The sequence below is a fragment of the Dendrobates tinctorius genome, unplaced genomic scaffold, assembly GCF_039654945.1.
Source record: "Dendrobates tinctorius isolate UK_male_01 unplaced genomic scaffold, ASM3965494v1 ptg000171l, whole genome shotgun sequence".
Lineage (NCBI taxonomy): Eukaryota > Metazoa > Chordata > Amphibia > Anura > Dendrobatidae > Dendrobates > Dendrobates tinctorius.
This window is the reverse complement of record NW_027361838.1, coordinates 2,744,938-2,764,193: the sequence shown is the minus strand read 5'-3', so window position 1 is coordinate 2,764,193 and position 19,256 is coordinate 2,744,938. Positions and strand designations below refer to the sequence as shown.

General features: G+C 43.6%; 1 protein-coding gene across 3 annotated transcripts in view; it reads left to right on the top strand.

Annotated features, from left to right (window-relative positions):
* Positions 1 to 19,256, top strand: part of OSBPL1A (oxysterol binding protein like 1A) — a 249,901-nt gene that overhangs the window by 216,161 nt on the left and 14,484 nt on the right. For all 3 annotated transcript variants that reach the window (XM_073550826.1, XM_073550827.1, XM_073550828.1), the window contains 2 exons: positions 6,821 to 6,937; positions 15,082 to 15,205. In XM_073550826.1, the coding sequence (XP_073406927.1) occupies positions 6,821 to 6,937; positions 15,082 to 15,205 (241 nt within the window). The remainder of the gene's footprint in view (positions 1 to 6,820; positions 6,938 to 15,081; positions 15,206 to 19,256) is intronic.

Below are 19,256 nucleotides of genomic sequence, written 5' to 3'. Positions count from 1 at the left end.
CAGGGTCTGTTTTTGGGGACAACCCTGTCCTGGTACACCTGGGTATAAGGTGGATTAACTGAGAGGGCCTGCGAGTCACTTACTCTACGGGCTGATGTAAGGGACACTAAAATAATGGTCTTTAGGGTGAGATATTTTACTGGCAGTTGCTGAACCGGTTCGAATGGCTCTTTCGTGAGAGCTTCTAACACCAGGTTTAAATCCCACGGCGCTATTCTTGGTAATGGAATTGGTCTCGACCTATGGCAGGATTTAATGAATCTGGCTACCCATCTGTTTGCTGCTATGTTGCAGTTATATAGAGCGCCTAGTGCTGACATCTGTACTTTAAGCGTATTTAGCGCTAGGCATAGCTGTAGTCCTGCCTGTAAGAATTCCAAGATGGCCTTAATCGGGGGTTTTTGGTCTAACGGCTTCCCCAGGAACTGCAGAAACTTATTCCATGTTCTACCATATGTTAGTTGTTACTGGCTTTCTACTTTTTATCAGCATAGCCACCAACCTAGGAGAGAACCCTCTATTTCTTAAAAGTGACCTTTCAAATTCCACGCCATCAGATGTAACCCATTGACTTGCGTGTGGAATACTGGACCCTGAGCTAGCAGGTCTGGAATCTCTGGTAGTACCCATGGATTTGAGAGGGACATCATTTGCAGTATCGAGAACCAGGGCCTTTTCGGCTACAATGGGGCTATTAAGATCACTCTGGCCTGATCTTCTCTTATTCTTCACCACTGCTGGGATTAGAGCTACAGGAGGAAAGGCGTAACCCAGTTTGAAATTCCACGGAATTTGCAATGCGTCCACAGCCCATGGTTTTTCTTTTGGGTTCAACGAACAGAATCTCTCTACCTGTCTGTTGCTTTTGTTGGCAAAGAGGTCTACTACCGGCTCTCCCCAGAGTTGTACTATCTTCTGGAACACTAAGTGATTTATGGCCCATTCTCCTTGCCTCAATGTGTTGCGGCTTAGGAAGTCTGCTTGTACGTTTTCTACACCTCTTATGTGTAGTGCCGTTAGGGAGAGTAGATGGCGTTCTGCTCTGTGAAAAATTTCGTTGGCCTCGTTAATTAATGAGTGTGACCTTGTCCCTCCCTGGTCGTTGATATACGTCACTGTCACTTTGTTGTCCGACATGATCCGGACATTGCAGCCTTCTAGGCTGGGAATAAGGATTTTTAAGGCTTTGTTTACTGCCCGTAGTTCTCTTAGGTTGGAGGATGCATTTTGCTCTTGGGGTCCCCAGGGTCCCTGGGCTGCCTGTCCCTTAGGTGCGCCCCCCACCCCGAGGAACTTGTGTCCGTCAGGATCACATCGGACACCAGTCTGTGCCATAATGTTCCTGCTACCAGGTTTGCCCTGTCTAACCACCATCTGAGAGAGTTTTTGACCTCTAAGGAAAGCTCCAGCCTTCCTTCCAAACGCCCTCTTAGCGATTTCTGTGCTGATAGGATTTCTGCCTGCAGTTGACGGGTATGAAATTGTGCCCATCTGACCGCTGGAATACAAGCTGTCAGGGTGCCTAGTAAGGACATCGCGCCCCTTGGTCGTGTGAGGCTGGTCTAGGGCTACCAAGGTCATATTCCTCACCTTTTCCAACATGGCCTCTAGCAACAGACAAGTTTGTTGTTCCGAGTCCAGGATGAACCCTAGACATGTCTGCCTCTTTAGGGGTTGTAGTCTTGACTTCTTGATATTCACCATCCAGCCAAGTCTTTGTAGGGTATTTGTTACCCTTTCCACCTGCTCTGTGCAGTGATGTTCCGAGTTGCCCACTATTAGAAAATCGTCCAAGTAGGGTATTATAATTGTGTTGTGGATTCGGAGGAAGGCTGTCATCTCCGCTGCGACTTTCGTAAACACCCTTGGGGCTATTTATATGCCGAATGGAAGGGCTCTGAATTGAAAATGTCTGAGGTTGCCCTAGATGTAGAGAGCTACCCTTAAGTATTTTTGGTACTCTGGATGAATCGGGATGTGGTAATAGGCATCCTTTAGATCGACTACGGCCATAAAACAATTGTGGTGTAATAGTTTTATGGCCGAAGTTACCAACTCCATTTTGAAGGTCTGGTTTTCTATCCATTGATTGAGGCCTCTGAGGTTTATAATAGTCCTGAATGATTGGTCCGGTTTTTTTTATTAGGAAGAGGGGTGAGTAGAACCACCTTCTCTCCTGTCCGCTTGGAACTTCAGTCAGAACGCATTTGTCTAGCAGACTTAAGATTTCTGACTCCAGGGCCAACTGCTCTTCTATCCCCTTCCTGACGGTGGTAATCACAAATGATGCTCTCGGCCGTTTAAAAAAAGGGATTTTGAGGCCATTTTTTATAATGTTTAAGATCCAGGCATTGGAAGAGATATTTTCCCAGGCCGGATAAAAGAGCATCAGTCTCCCCCCTACCGGAATCCCGGCGTCATTGTGGGGATTTTTTTGCGGATGAGGTGGCTCCGCCGAACATAAATCCAGACTCCTTCCTTTTGTCCTCCCATCTTTTCCGATCCCCCGGAGGACGGCCCCTGTTGAATTTTCCTCTCCGAAAGGACGGCCTTCTTTGATCTCCTGGAAATCTGGGGAAGCCCTTCTTTCTATCACTTGCTTTTTCCATGTTGTCGTCCAAATTTTTTCCAAATAGAAATTGTCCATCACATGGAAGAGAGCACAACTTAGCTTTTGATTGTAGGTCTCATGGACAGCCTTTAAGCCATAATGCACGCCTTGCGGCGTTTGATAATCCTGCTGCCCTCGCCGTCAGTCTCATGGAATTGGCAGAGGTGTCAGCCAAAAAAGCTGCTGCTCCATGTAGAAGATGCATATCCGTCAGAATTTTTTCCCTCGAAACTTTGGAAGTGAGTTTTTCTTCCAGCTGCTGTAGCCAAATCATTAAGGATCGTGCTGTGCAGGTGCCAGCTATTGCCGACTTCAATCCCCCTGCCGCTGCTTCCCATGTATGTCTTAGGTAGGAGTCTGCTTTCTTATCTAGCGGGTCTCTCAGTACCCCTGAGTCTTCCAGGTTCAGGGCCGATTTTTTTTGGATGATCTAGACACTGCTGCGTCAATCTTTGGGACTTTGTCCCATATTTCCGTGTCTTTAGGCTCAAAGGGGTATCTCCTTTTTGAGGAGGAAGGAAGGCTTCCTGATCTTTCAGGCTTCTTCCATTCTCTTTCAATGAGTGCCTGGATTTTCTCTGACTGGAAAGGTGTGCTTTTTCCTTTCCTGTAACCCCCCGAACATGACGCCTTCTAGGGACTTAGTCGTTTTCTCCTCCTGTAGGCCCATGGTTGTCCTATTGGCTTAAAGGAGAGCATCCGTATTCTCTACAGGAAAACACGGCTTGCCCCCCGTATCACTATCCGAGGAGGAGGATGACGTGTTCGGCCTGATATTCAGCCGAGTAGGAGTCTGATGAAGAACTAGGGGAGTCTCTCCTACTCCTTTTTCTTTAATAACACTTTAAGTGAGCCTTCTAGCTCAGACCTGATGACTGATCTGAGGTTAGTTGCCAAGCTCGGCACCATCCTCCGCCATAGTTCGCTGGATACAGCTGGCGCAAAGGTCCTTTTGCCAATCTCTCGCTAGGGGGCTCTGACATATGGCACACTCCCTATTTCTTTTTCTCCCTGCTTTTTTGGCTTTTCCCTAAGGAAAAATAACACACAAGAAGGACACTATTAACATTAGTCTAGCATTCCAGGAGATCACTCACCACCCATAAAGTCGGGTACCGGACACGGAGGCTGTGTTGAAGCATGTGGCCTGTGCTCTCTCGACCTCGAGGAATCTCTCGATCTATGGCTCGGGCGACTGCTGCTTTTGCCGCTTGAACGGCTGCCATGCTTACGAGCGGAGGTTTGCAATGGGGGCAGAGACGGTGAAGACTGTGAACGTTCCTGCTGTTACCCCATTGTATTACCTGGCCGCCCTGCCGCCAGTCCTCCTTTAAATAGGTCCATCCGGTGAGCGATTTGTCTTCCTTTCCCCCCCTGCGACCGCCGGCCGCCGCCATTCTTCTTAATGCGGCCGGCGTCGCACCAGGCGCCATCTTGCCGTCGCATCTGTGATGTCAGCCGGCACGCTCCCAGGGTGCCCCGCGCCGCTGACGTCAGACGCCGGAAACCGTCCCCGTCTCTCCCTGTCGTGTCCGAGGGAGAAGGGTCGGGCGCGCTCAAGGGGAGGGAGGCACAGAGGAGCGTCCCGCTACAGAGGTCGCCTAGCCGCACCTGCACGAACATGGGGCCTGCAGGAGGATCCCCGGGGACTGCGCTTCCAGGCCACCGACGGCCGGCGCTGCAGGTAAGTTGATCTGCTCTTCCCGCGCCGGGACAGCCCTGGGTCCATTCCATCCATGACAGGCACCGCCGCTGTCAGACTGGGATTCCGTTCCAGGACAGGAACCCAACTGAAGCAGGGGGAGAGGTGCCGCCCCTTATATTTCAGTAGGTTCCTGTCCTGGCGGATCCCTCTCTCAGGTGTGCTGTCGTGGGTGAAGGGAACACACAGCATAAGTATGTATGAGAAGCCAACTGGGAAATCAAAATATAAAACCAATAATAATTACTATGATATATATATATATATATATATATATATATATATATATATATATATATATATATATTATGCCTTAAATTGTCTGTCATCCACTTCTGTCTGGATGACACATACTCACATACACACACACACATACTCGCATACACACGTACGTGCGCGCGCGCACACACACGTACGTCCGTACGTACTCGCGCACACACACACGTGCGTACTCGCATGCACACACACGTGCGTACTCGCATGCACACACACACGTACTCTCATCTCCAGCACAGGCCGCAAACCACCCTCTTTCCTGCCGGCTGTGACTGCACGGAGGTGGGTGGGCAGGCAGCTGCACACACACACACACACACACACCCCACACACACACTTCCCTCCCGATGCTATAGCATCGTGCACACCTCTAGTCTGCTATAACCAGCAAAAGAAGCACTAAGCTACACAAGGTACATAATAGGTTGCGTGCTAATGACTAATGTCCGCATTTTACAATAATCAAAAGATGACGTATAATTAGCTGTCATAGTAAAGGATAATATGGACAAGTCGCAATTAGGGAAAGCCACTGAGAAACACTCCAAGAAAAGGTGACCAAAAAGTCCAAATAAAATAATTTATTGCACTTATATCAAAAAACAGATGACAGACATAAGGGGAGATAGTGAACAATGAAGTGCGGATGGTAAAAAACAAGGTACATAATAGGGGAATCTTCCGGAGGTATGCTAACAGCTGGTTAACAAATGAAGAGATCAATGTAAGCATAGCCATTATCTATCTCTCCATTCATAGGCTACCAAAAGGCGAAGCAATGTGAAGAGCATGACATAACTGCAGTGTCCCTGCATGCTCCGCACACATAATAATCATACAATGACTGCTTCCCTTAGTATAAGATCCCAAAAGAGTCCGATGACCTAATGCACACCTAGTAAGCTGGTATAAATAACATGGGTGTATTACTTCTAATGGAAATGGGTCAGGAGACTGTGTGATGAGCCGTGTTCCCCCTCACACTCGATGGGTGCCTTTTCACTGCTCGCATCTTCCTGTGGGCGTCTAAGGCTACGCTTACATTGATCTCTTTTAATTTGTTAACCAGCTGTTAGCATACCTCTGGAAGATTTCCCTATTATGTACCTTGTGGAGGTTATTCTCCTTTTGCTGGTTATAGCAGATTGCATAGTTTTTATTATTGGTTTTATATTGTAAATTCCCAGTTGGCTTTTCATACAAAGTTATGCTGGGTTTTTCCCCTCCCTTTTTGGAGGTCTTTGCCTTGTCTTTTTATATTGACTTGTTTTTATGTTGAATAACTAATACAATAGTATGGTTTTAATTTTTGTTGGACTCTCTTCCTATCTAACGGCTATATGCCATATAAGATCATGTTGCTTCATAAATATTTAAGTGTCTAATATGCATTATTGGACATTTGGGAGTCTTGTTTTAGCAGTTTGCTTTTGTACTGATAAATGCAGCAAATCTTTAACTTTTAGTCGTGTGGGGTCAATTTCACCGTTAAATAATTCTTATGTGCATGTAGTTCTTTCAAAGACAAGTCCAGCGATACCTGTATGTGGCCAGTCCGTTCATCTGTTACTGAGAAATCAGCGTTTGAATATGTATATCTGACACCTCTGTCACTCCAGCTCTATTTTCCACCCAGTGTACTTCCTCTTGCTACACTGATTTTCTATGCGGTGTAACATCTGGCAGAGGAGATGTCAATCAAGCTGGAGGAGGACTTCTAGACTGGAAATAGAGCTGCAGTGATGGAGGCTTCAGATCTAGCATACTTATTCAGCATTTGTTACAGAAAAGCTTCTGTTGTCTAATAGGTCTGAACAGGAGCTGTAGGCATAAGTGTATTTTTAATGAAATGCTTTGGAAATATAAATGTACCTGGGTTTACATAGAATTTGAGTCTGGAAATGCATTCATGGTCTTGCTTTCTCACTGTTAATCATTTTTGCTTATTTAAATGCTGGAAGATATAGTCTTTACACCAGATACTATGCAGTTATGAATATAAGAATTGTCTGTATGAGCCTAGCTTGGGTCCTAGGGCGGTCCAATGACAAACCTTTGGACTGCTTTGAATGATAACCAATCCTATATAAGTAACACAAGCCATTTACCATATAACTTTGTTATTCGAAAGCAATGCTAAACAACCCGTGATATATAAATGTGGTCTGCATCAACTTAACGCCCATTATATTGTTGTTTTTAATGCATATGTTTTCATTTATGTTTAATAGTCAGGAAATACTGAGGAGATTGATGACATGCCATTACCAGACTCAGAGAGTGTCCAAGTTATTCCAGGGAGTACCCTGCTATGGCGAATAGCCCCTCGACCATCCAATTCCGCACAGGTTGGCCGCCTCCTACTCCATTTTAAGCTTACATTACATAACTTTACACATTCTTGAAAAGACTGTAATAAGTTGTTTAAGCTGCAATACCGGTCACAACCCATGGACAAAAGAGGCACTATTACTGCAAAATAATTAGAACCTTTTTTTCTATTTTCTGACAATGCACTCAAAATGTAGAGTATCACTGTATATAATAGCTTTACTTCCCCATTCCAGCATTTCTTTACATTCTACAGATACATTTACATCCAAATGCCTATTATACAGTATTTGGCGTAACGCAGTAGTACACTTTGTATCTTTAGAGTAGTTCCCTAACATACTTCTACTACTGAAATTGCTGATTATCGGTGGGAGCGATTTGGGTAATTTGGTGAGAAATATTTTGTCCACAGCACCTAGTCCACCAAGGCGTAATAAGTAAAGTAGTTTTGTTGATGGTGGCGTGTACATTGCCACAACCTGTATGCACAGTCTGCTGAAAGAATACAGATCTTGAGAATTCTCAGTACATACAGTGGGTAAAATGAGTATTGAATTTTCTAAGTAAATATATTTCTAAAGGTGCTATTGACATGAAATTATCACCAGGTGTCGATAACAACCCATCCAATCCACTCAGGCAAATAAATCAAACTATAGATGTCCATAAACTGTTATATGTAATAAAGAAAAATGATACAGGAAAATGTATTTAGCACACTTTCTGAAATGTATTTAGTACTTCATAGCAGGGCTGTGGAGTCGGTAAGCCAAACCTGCGACTCAGACTCCTCAATTTCCCTTACACCGACTCTAACTCCAACTCCACGACTCCGACTCCCACATATATTGCTTATATTTAAGTGAAAAATTTATTGTAGTACAATGTGAACATCAGACATCAATCATGTTTATGATCCAATAATCAAGATATTTAGATACAATAAATATATATTCTGTTCTAATACAACTTTAGAACACAAAAACTGTAATAAATTGTAAATATGTAATACGTTAGAATCATAGAATCGTAGAGTTGGAAGGGACCTCCTGGGCCATCTGGTCCAACCCCCTGCTCAAAGCAGGATTCGCTAAATCATCCCAGTCAGATGTCTGTCCAGCCTCTGTTTGAAGACTTCCATTGAAGGAGAACTCACCACTTCTCGTGGCAGCCTGTTCCACTCATTGATCACTCTAACTGTCAAAAAGTTTTTTCTAATATCTAATCTGTGTCTCCTCCCATTCAGTTTCATCCCATTGCTTCTAGTCTTTCCTTGTGCAAATGACAATAAAGTTGATCCTTCTACAATGTGACAGCCCTTTAGATATTTGTAGACAGCTATTAAGTCTCCTCTCAGTCTTCTCTTTTGCAAACTAAACATTCCCAAATCCTGCAACCTTTCCTCATAAGACAGGGTTTGCAGACCGGTCACCATTCTGGTCGCTCTTTTCTGAACTTGCTCCAGTTTGTTGATGTCTTTTTTAAAATGTGGTGCCCAAAACTGGACACAATATTCCAGATGAGGTCTGACCAAAGAGGAGTAGAGGGAAATAATGACTTCACGTGATCTAGACTGTATGCTTCTGTTAATACATCCTAGAATTGCATTTGCCTTTTTTGCTGCAGCATCACACTGTTGACTCATATTCAGTCTGTGATCTATTAGTATACCCAAGTCTTTTTCACATGTGCTGTCACTTAGCCCTATTCCTCCCATTCTATATATGCTTTTTCCATTTTTATTGCCCAGATGTAGTACTTTGCATTTCTCCCTGTTAAAAACCATTCTGTTAGTTGCTGCCCACTTCTCCAGTTTATTTAAATCTTTTTGAATCCTCTCTCTCTCTTCTCTAGTATTAGCTATCCCTCCTAGCTTTGTGTCATCAGCAAATTTAATCACTTTACCCTCAATTCCTTCATCTAAATCGTTGATAAAGATGTTGAACAATACAGGGCCCAGGACAGAGCCCTGTGGTACCCCACTTGAGACATTCTTCCAACTGGATGTGCAGCCATTTACGACCACTCTTTGGGTCCGATCACTAAGCCAGTTATGAATCCACCTAACAGTTGCCTTGTCCATTCCATACTTAATCATTTTTTCAATAAGGATTGTATGAGAGACTTTGTCAAATGCTTTGCTGAAGTCAAGATATACTATATCTACAGCATTTCCTTGATCCACCCAATCAGTGATACCGTCATAGAAGGAAATTAAGTTAGTCTGACATGACTTATTAGTTACAAACCCATGCTGACTCTGTTTAATCACTTCATTCTTATCCAGGTATTGACATACATGTTGTTTAATAATTTGTTCAAAGATCTTTCCTGGTATAGAAGTCAGACTCACCGGCCTATAGTTACCTGGGTCCACCTTCTTCCCCTTTTTGAAGATAGGAACAACATTTGCACTTCTCCAGTCTTCTGGCACTTCTCCTGTTCTCCAAGAAGTTTCAAAGATTATAGAGAGGGGTTCAAAAATTTCTTCTGCTATCTCCTTCAGTACTCTGGGGTGTAATTCATCTGGACCTGGAGACTTGAATTCATTTAGGCTAGCTAATTGTTTCCTCACTATCTTTCTGTTTATAGATATCCTGGATTCTTCTATTCCCTTAATAGGACAGTGAATAACAGTTGATGTTACATTTCCTTTCTGAGAGAAAACAGATGCAAAATAGGAATTTAAAAGTTCAGCCTTCTCAACATCCTGTCTTACCATTTCATCATTTTCATCCTGTAAAAATCCTATAGCATCTTTGACTTTTCTTTTACTTTTGACATATCCCCAAAATCCTTTATTATTGCTTTTGACATCTCTTGCAAGCCTCAATTCATTTTCAGCTTTAGCTAATCTGATTTGTGCCCTGCAGGTTCTGCAGACAGCATTATATTCTTCTTTAGATATGCCTCCCTCTTTCCATTTTATAAACATTTTTTTCTTCCTTTTTAGCATGTGCTTAAGTTCTGTGTTCATCCATCCTGGTTTCCTTAACTGCTTCCTATTCTTCCCTCTTTTCGGAATTGTTAACAACTGTGCTTTGAGAATTTCATTTTTCAAGATTTCCCATCCTTCCTGGACATTTTTGTCTTTAAGGATATCCAGCCATTGGATATCCAGCCAATGGCGTTATATAATATTGATTATATATTGTATGTATATGTGTGTATGTATATATATATAATAAACTATGTAAGTGGCAAAAAACAGTTTTCAACAAAAACATACTAAATAACATTTGTGCAGTCTATGAATTTGTTCTAAGAAATGAAATTGCCTCCATCAGATCCTCCTTCATAGATGACCTCAAATCTGACCTAATAATTTTAAGGCCAGTGAACAACCTCTCTACACTAACTTGGGTTGGAGGCAAAGCCGTAACCACATGGACAACATCTCTAACAATTTCTGGGTATAAAGGAATTGCCTCATGCACAGTCAGTTTTGATGAACGGTTGAATTTTTCTATTTGAGAGCAAGTGAAACATTTTGCTGAAATATGGTCAATCTGCTTGCTATAGGAGACGGAGTGAAATCTTTTTTCCTTGCGGCAACGCTTTGCCTGCTCCATGTCATCCAAATACTTGTCAAAGTCAAACTCCATCTGATGAGGACGAAGATATGGCAGCAGTAGCACTGTCAGGACCCAAGTCCTCTTGCGCCTGGCAGTCCTCCTGTAGGCCACTCATCCTAACTGCTACCTCAGTCAGAGCTTCTTTTCCTTTAGTAAGCTGTTGATCATCAAGCAGTATACGACGACTTGGGTCCACATAAACAGCTGCCAGAAAAAAATTTTTTTCCAATAGCTGTGTGTCTCCATTTCATTGAAGCAGAAATGCCATCTGTGATTAAACCACCTCTTTGGGACAGGCAAAATAGCAAGTTCTTCCACTCCCGTATGAAAATGCCTGGAGTTAAATCGTCAGCTTGTAATTTTTTAGTCACGGTAAATGGGTGATTAAGCAATTCCTTCAATTCAGCCACCTGTGTCCATTGACCTTCATTTAGGGTTACCTGAGGGTTCGCCATATCTATAAGAAACGGTTTTAGTTCAAGCAATCGCTCAATCATTAAATAAGTGATGCCCCACCGAAAGGCTTGATCGACAATTGCCCCTTTCCCAGCACGTCTCTTCAAGATGGAATCAATTTTAGGGGTTCTGGCGGCAATAACCGATTTCCGGCATGTCCCTCGTGCAGACTATCTCTTATTGCCAGCTGCAGCGTGTGCACAACTTTCTCACTTTCTCCAGCTCGGGGCCCAGGAATCGGATCCTGTGCAGGGCAGGCACCCCTCCCCCTCCTCTCTCTGGTGAAGACGGCAGAAGACAGGACAGAGGAGGGGAGATTGCCCCCTGCAGTCTGGAGCCGGTGTAGGATGGGAACACTGCAGCATACTAGTGAGTTTTGATAGGTGCGTGCCCCTGCTTCTAGGTGGGGGGGCAGCTGCCCCTCGCTGGCTACGGCCATGATTCACACACAGCTTTTTTGCGGATCCGTTTTTTGCAGTAAAATGCAGTGACTCTGGGCATCCCAGCAAAGTCAATACATTTCAAGATATGACATTCAGACACATTGTTTTGTGAGGATCCGTTTTTGGGCTGAATGAGCATGTCAGTTTGTGTGGCGTTTTTCTAATCTGCTTTTGCTATTGAAAACATTATCTATGAGCTCAAAAACCTTTCAGGTGATGCGGTTTTTTAAAAAGCTGATCTGCTTTTGCAGCTGAAAAATGTATCCTTTAAAAACGCAGCAAAAACGCTGTGTGTGAAATGTAGCCTTAGGTCAGGAATAGAACAACCATTTATAGGACATTTCATAACTTTCCCAAATTCCTATGAAAAAATATTCAGCACATTCTGCATTGAACATTAACGATTGTACCCAATTTATTATATATTTTCGGAGTCGGTCCATTTTATTCCAACTCCATCAAAATGAGCTCCGACTCCACGACTCCGACTCCACAGCCCTGCTTCATACAAAAGTCTTTTAGTGATAACGTCAAGATGCCTCCTGTATGGAGAAACTAGTCGCATGCATTGCTCAGGTGTGATTTTTGTCCCATTCTTCCACACAAACACACTTCAAATCGTTAATGTCCTGTGTGCTCCTTCCATGAATTCTGAGCTTTAGCTCCTTACATACGTTTTCTTTAGGATTCAGGTTAGGTGATCGGTTGGCCATTCTAGCAACTTTATTTTTTTGTCTCTGAAACCAATTGTTTCCTTGGCTGTGTGGCTGGCTTATTACCAACATCTGGTGAAAATTGCATGCCAATAGCACCTTTACAAATATATTTGCTTAAAAAATTGGTGACATGTTCTATCTTTTTCACCCACTGTATGTTCGGCAAAAAGGCATGTAATGAAAATTGTCACACGGCAGTTTTATTAAATGAAGATTTATGCAGAAGTCTAAACTTTCACCGTTTCTGTCCATCCCTGCACGCCCCAACTAACAGTCTATCGCACGCTGCATTTTTTTTTCATTTATGATGTACTTCCTTCCCTGTAGTACAGCCTGCACTTATTTTTCTAGATTTTAACTCGCATTGTATTCCTTTATGATTTGTTATAAATATCATAATGCATCAATACAGCACCATATGGGCAGCTAGCACCAGTACATCTCTGGCAGCTGTGAGAGTAGTGCAATTATCTTTCTTGGGCTCTCTAAGGCTAGTTTCACACTAGCATTTCTCAGAGATGCGCAGGGCTGCAGACATCCTCAGTGTAGCTCCGCCCATAGCCGCACCTCCTCCGGTCTGCTCCGCATGCGGCATGCGTACCTATGTTTACCATTAGGTACTCAGGCCGTGCGGATGTATGCGGATGCGTCCGCATGCGTCGTTTTGACGATGCGGTGGAAAAAAAATCCAACTCGTTGCGTTCAATGCTGGTCGCCGCATTGTCAAAACGACACATGCAGACGCATCCGCATACATCCGCACGGCCTGCATACCTAATGTTAAAGATAGGTACGCAGGCCGCATGCGGCTGTAGGCGGAGGAGGTGCAGCAATGGGCGGAGCTACATGGAGGACGTCCACAGCCCTGCGCATCTCTGAGAAACGCTAGTGTGAAACTAGCCTTAAATAAGCTTAGAGATAACATACAGTTAGGGAGACTGAAATGTGATCTCTTTATCTATAACTGGGTGAGGAGCTGTCTAATAATCATCTGTAATTGTAATAGGGGTTTATGTTCCTTTTTGAGGAGAACTTCAGTGGTACAGTCAATGCAGTTTCATCATTCAGGAAGTTCTGGTTGTTAAGTGACCCCCTTCAGAGAACATATGAAGTCATGATGCTCCGGGGGAGGAGGGGGGTGGGTTCATTGAGATCACATGATCTAATGGAGAGAAGTATACCAGAAGTTTTCAAATGGCTTTAAAGGATCCAATTAAAGCACATTTTTTAGGATCTTATCTTCGGGAGTGCACAGAACCTCTGCCTCCCAGTGATCTGTTTGAGTTCTTATCTGGTAATGCAGTAAAATAATTAAAAGCATCAAAATTCTTCATTCTTAAAGGGAATCTGTCACCCTTTTTTTGCCCCATCAGCTGCTGGCATTGACATCAGGGGCTCATCTACAGCATTCTGTAATGCTGTAGATAAGCCCCCGATGTAATCTGAAATATAAGAAAAACACGTTAGATTATACTCACCGGAGGGGGCGGTCCAGTCCGATGGGTGTCACGGTCCGGTCCGACGCCTCCCATCTTCATGCGATGCCGTCCTCTTCTTCCCTTCCTGTAGTGGCTCCTGCGCAAACGCACTCCTCTGCCCTATTGAGTGCAGAGCAGAATACTGCAGTGCACAGGCGCCGGACCTCTTCTGACACTTGCGCACTGCAGGACTCTGCACTGCCCTCAACAGGGCAGAGCAGTGTGCCTGCGCCGGAGCCACTACAGGAAGGGAAGAAGAGGACGGCATTGTATGAAGATGGGAGGCGTCGAACTGGACCGCGACACCCATCAGACCGGACCGCCCCCCAGGTGAGTATAATCTAACGTGTTTTTCTTATCTTTCAGGTTACATCGGGGGCTTATCTACAGCATTACAGAATGCTGTAGATAAGTCCCTGATGTCAATGCCGGCAGCTGATGGTCAAAAAAAAAAAAGGGTAAGGCTGAGTTCACACGTGGCGTTTTTTTTTGCGTTTCCGCGGCGGTTTTAGACGCGCGATTTTGCCGCGAAAAATAAGCATCCCATGCATTCCTATGGGATTCCGCAATGCTGTGCTAATGCTGCAGTTTTTACCGCGGCGGAATCGCTTTGCGGTAAAAACCGCAGCATGCTTGTTAATTTTGCGGAATCGCGGCGATCCCGCACCCATAGGAATGCATTGTTCCGCTTCCCGCATGTGGCTGTGCACACCATGCGGAAAGTAAGCAGAACATTTGCGGATGGTACCCACGGTCCGGAGGAGAGGAGACTGTCCTCCAGGCTTTGGGTACCATATCCCTGTAAAAAATAGAATTTAAATTAAAAAATATTGTTATTCTTACCTTCCGGCGTCCCGCGCAGCCTTCCTGCTTCTCTCCACGCTCTTGTTCCCAGTAATCCTTTGCGAAAATGCCCGCGATGACGTCCGTTCTCGCGGGATCGCGAAGTCTCGCGGTCATTCGCGCGACGTCATCGCAAATTACCGCGAGACATCGAGATGCCGCGAGAACGGACGTCATCGCGGGCATTTTCGCAAAGGGTTACTGGGAACGGCTGCGCGGGACGTCGGAAGGTAAGAATAACACCTTTTTTTTTTTTTTTTTTTTTTTTTTTTTTTTTTTTTACATTTTATCTTTTACTACTGATGCTGCATAGGCGGCCTCACTAGTAAAAAGTTGGTCACACTTGTCAAACACTATGTTTGACGAGTGTGACCAACCTGTCAATCAGTTCTCCAAGCGATGCTACAGATCGCTTGGAAAACGCTAGCATTTTGCAAGCTAAATACGCTTGCAAAATGCTAGTTTTTCTGCGGGAATTTAAAATGCGATTTTCCCGCGGAATGGAATTCCGGAATTCTCGCGGTAATTTCCTTGAGTTCCGGTACGTGTGAACTTAGCCTTACAGATTCCCTTTAACACAATGCTCATTTAATGATACACATTGTATTCTTACTGTTGCTTAAAATACCTGCCTTTATTTGTTATAGATGTATAACTTCACCCACTTTGCTATGGCCTTGAATGAAACTGATAAAAGCATGGAAAAGATTATACCCAAGACAGACTGCAGACTGCGTCCTGATATTAGGGCAATGGAAAATGGAGATATTGGTAATTATACTTTTTCTGTAGCAAACAGTTTTTTGGTTAAATCTTTAGTTGATTTATCTTAATTTTCAACTGTCATCTGTCTTTGAGTAGTATATTTGGTACTGGCTAGAACATTTCTTAATGGCCATCACAAACGTAAGGCATTGGCCATGAATGAACTTTTTCCATTAGCAAATTCACAACCATGAAAGTTTCAGGGAAAGTGTCTAGATCTAAGACAACCCTTAGTTCTATGAATTATAATGATATGTTCTTTATACAGTGAAACTACCTCAAAAGCCTGCCTCTGAGAAAACTTTAAAAAAAAAACCAACATCAGATTTCCTGTGACAGATTTTAACTTTTTTTCTATATTATGCTTACTGTCCATTTACTTTAAGAAGATCACCCACTAAATCCCCCCTCCCTCCATGAAGACCATATATCCATGCAATTTTGGGTGGTTGCCTCAGAGGTTTCACAAACCAGATTTAGGCTTCATGCCCATGGTCTATGGGGTTGTGAAGAGCACATATCTAGGTGCCTAGGGCATTATTGGATCTCCATTTTTTTTCTGTTGTATTTTTTCATTAGTATCATTGTTATACATTTTTAAGCGCTTAGTGATTGAAAATGTGTGACCCCCTTCAGAATTTTCCAGATTTTTGCATAAATTTGACTTAAAACTTCATAAAATTTTCACACAAGTCTTAAATGTAGAAAAAAAAGAACCACATCAAGCAAATGAGTAAAAATATTAGTTTATCATCTTTTACCTATCAAATATTGCGCGTGTGTGGCAAAGGAATGCGAACATTTGCTCTCAGTCTTTGGTGACCGTCTTGTGCAGCAATAACTGCATCTAAACCTTTCCTGGTAATTGATCAGTCCTATATATTGGCTTGGAGGAATTGTAGCCCATTCCTCTCTACAAAACAGCATCTATTATGTTATGTTGGTGGGCTTTTTTCCATGAACTACTTATTTCTGGTCCTCCACAACCTTTCTACCGGGTGAGTCATAAAGGACGGACGTTTTTAAACTAATCATAAAATCGTTAAATATTTATTAAATATAAATGTATTCACAGATTTGGTTACGTATACTAATAGCATTTGACAAATTCAAGTGTGGAAAACAACATCTGCCATGTGGTGGCCATTATCAGTGATGCATTTCCAAAGGCGTTCTTGGAAGTTGGCATCAACACGTTCCAACACAACTCTGTCGATTTGGGCAACTTCCACTCGAATAGCTTCCTTCAGTTCTTGTAATGATCGAGGCTTAAGCTTGTATACACGTGATTTGAGGTGACCCCATAAGTAATAATCGCACATGGACAGGTCTGGGGACCTAGGAGGCCAATTAATATCGCCAAACCTGGAAATGATGCGACCAGGGAAGAGAGGGCGAAGAACGTTCATTGTTGCTCCGGCTGTGTGGGCCGTTGCCCCATCTTGTTGAAACCACACACTAGAGATGGGGATATGTTGCCGTCGTAACTCAGGAACAAAGAAGTTATTTATCATGGCGATATAACGTTGTGAGTTCACGGTAACAGTATTGCCATTATCGCCTTCGAAAAAGTACGGACCGATCACGCCATATTTGCCCATAGCGCACCACACCGTTACCTTAGGGCTGTGCAGCGGTCGTTCATGTAATTCTTTCGGATTTTCATAGGCCCAATAACGGCAGTTCTGCTGATTAACCATGCCATTGACATGGAAATGAGCTTCATCACTCATGAATAAAATAAGGTTGTCGTTTTGCTCAATAATTGCTTCCATCTCATGTGCGAACTTCAGTCGCGCTGCGTAATCCCCGCGCTCCAACTGTTGCACAATGGCCAATTTATAGGGGTGGAAATGCAGGTCTAAATGCAAAATACGCCTTACTGTACGATTACTGAGGGCAAGTTCTAAAGAATGTTTCCGAGCAGATCGACTCGGACTACGCAGCATGGCTTGCCTGACGCGTTCCACATTTTCAGGGGTACGTGCCGTTCGTGGAGCCCCCGGTGGTCGTTTGTTCATTAGTGTACCTCGTGTACGGAGTGCTTCAACCCAACGTAGGATAGTGTTACGAGCGGGAACAGCTTGATTTCTGTGAATATTGAAATGACGCCGAAACTCACGCTGAACGGCTGTGATACACTCATTATTCTTGACAAAACTGTCGTACACAAAAACGCGATGTTCTATCGTCCACGGCACCATAGCTTAAACTGAAACTAAAATAAAAACAATGCTTTCACCTCACAAACATAACCCCGCCTCCCGCACATCTCTACCTCCACCTGGTGGTGAGTTATAGCCACTTCAAATACATCCGTCCTTTATATTTAACGATTTTATGATTAGTTTAAAAACGTCCGTCCTTTATGACTCACCCGGTATATATAACCGTGACACATAGTGGGGGAAACATCATACTTTGGTGGTGCTTTTCTGCAAATGGGACTGGACAACTGCACCGTATTGAAGGGAGGATGGATGGAGTCATGCATCATGAGATTTGGGCCAAGAACCTCCTTCTCTCAGTAAGAGCATTGAAGATGAGTCATGGCTGGGTTTTCCAGCCTGAAAATGATGTGAAACACACAGCCAGTGCAACTAAGGAGTGGCACCTTAAGAAGCATTTCAAGGTCTTTGAGTGGCCTATCCAGTCTACAGACCTGAACCCAATAGAAAATTTTTGGAGTGAACTGAAACTCAATGTTCCCCAGCAACAGCCCCAAAACCTGAAGGATCTGGAGATGATCTCTATGGAGGAGTGGGCCAAAATCACTGCCGCAGTGAGTGTAAACTTGGTCAAGAACTACAGGATACATCTGACATCTGTAATTGAAAGCAAAGGTTTATGTACCAAATATGAAGTTCTGTTTTTCTTTTGTATCAAATACTTTTCATGTAATAAAATGCAAATTATGTAAAAATCATACAATGTGATTTTCTGGATTTTATTTTTAATATTCTGTCTCTCACAGTTGAAGTGTACCTACGATAAAAACTACAGACCTCTCCATTCTTTGTAGGTGTGAAAATTTGCAATATCTGCAGTGTATCAAATACTCTTCCCAACTGTACATGTCTTTCCACTCATCATTGATTTCTTCCCTTTGCAGTCAGCGAGGATCACTTTCAGTTCAGGGCCCTTCCCTTTTGAGCTGGCGCAACTGTGCCCAGGGTGTTTACAAAGGTTCTGGTCCCAATTATGGCTTTAGTCCACACAGGGGGGATTGGGTTAATCCCCCTACCTGGAGGATATTTTGGGCAAGGTGCCTTTCTTTTCCCAGACTCCGAAGCATTTGCAGATTTTTAGATACTTTATAACAATTCGTATTCATTGTCAGCAAAGCAAAGTCCATGTTAATTCCAACACAGTACCTTCAGTTTCAGTTTCCTTCCAGAGGAGAGAAAGCTAGCGCTGCAATCTTCTGTCCTAATTCTGAAGCGGCCAGACAGACCTTCTCCCTGGTTTTGCATGAGTCTTTGGGAAGATTGTAGCAACATTCAAGGCAGTCTCCTTTCCACAATTTCATTCAAGGCCCCTACGAAACAGAGTTGGCCTGCTGGGACAGGTCGATACCATCTCTAAACCATCCATTCTTCCTTGCACTTCACTGTCTCAAGTTTCTCAGATGGTGACATTGTTAATATTAATCTAGGGTCGCTGTTTCCACCCCATCCAGTGCCAGGTTCTGAGCACAAATGCCAGCCTTCTCGGATGGGGGGGGGGCGCCATCTGCCATTTGTCGGTTCAGGGATCCAGGAACAATGATCGTAAATGAGTCTCTCCTGAATGTATTGGAGCTCATAGTAGTCTGTCTCTTCTACATTGGCAGCACATTGTTTTGAGTCAGAAAATGCCACTGCAGTCTAGGCCTTTACTAACCGTCAAGGAGGGACGTAGAGTCTATCCGCCATGTCAGAGGTGGTGGAGAGACTAAAATGGGCAGAGGACAAAGTGGTTCTGATCTTGGCGGTTAATTTTAACAGAGTGGACAACTGGGCGGTAGACTTCTTGAGCCACCAGCAGGTAGACTGGAGAATGGGATTTTCACCTGGTG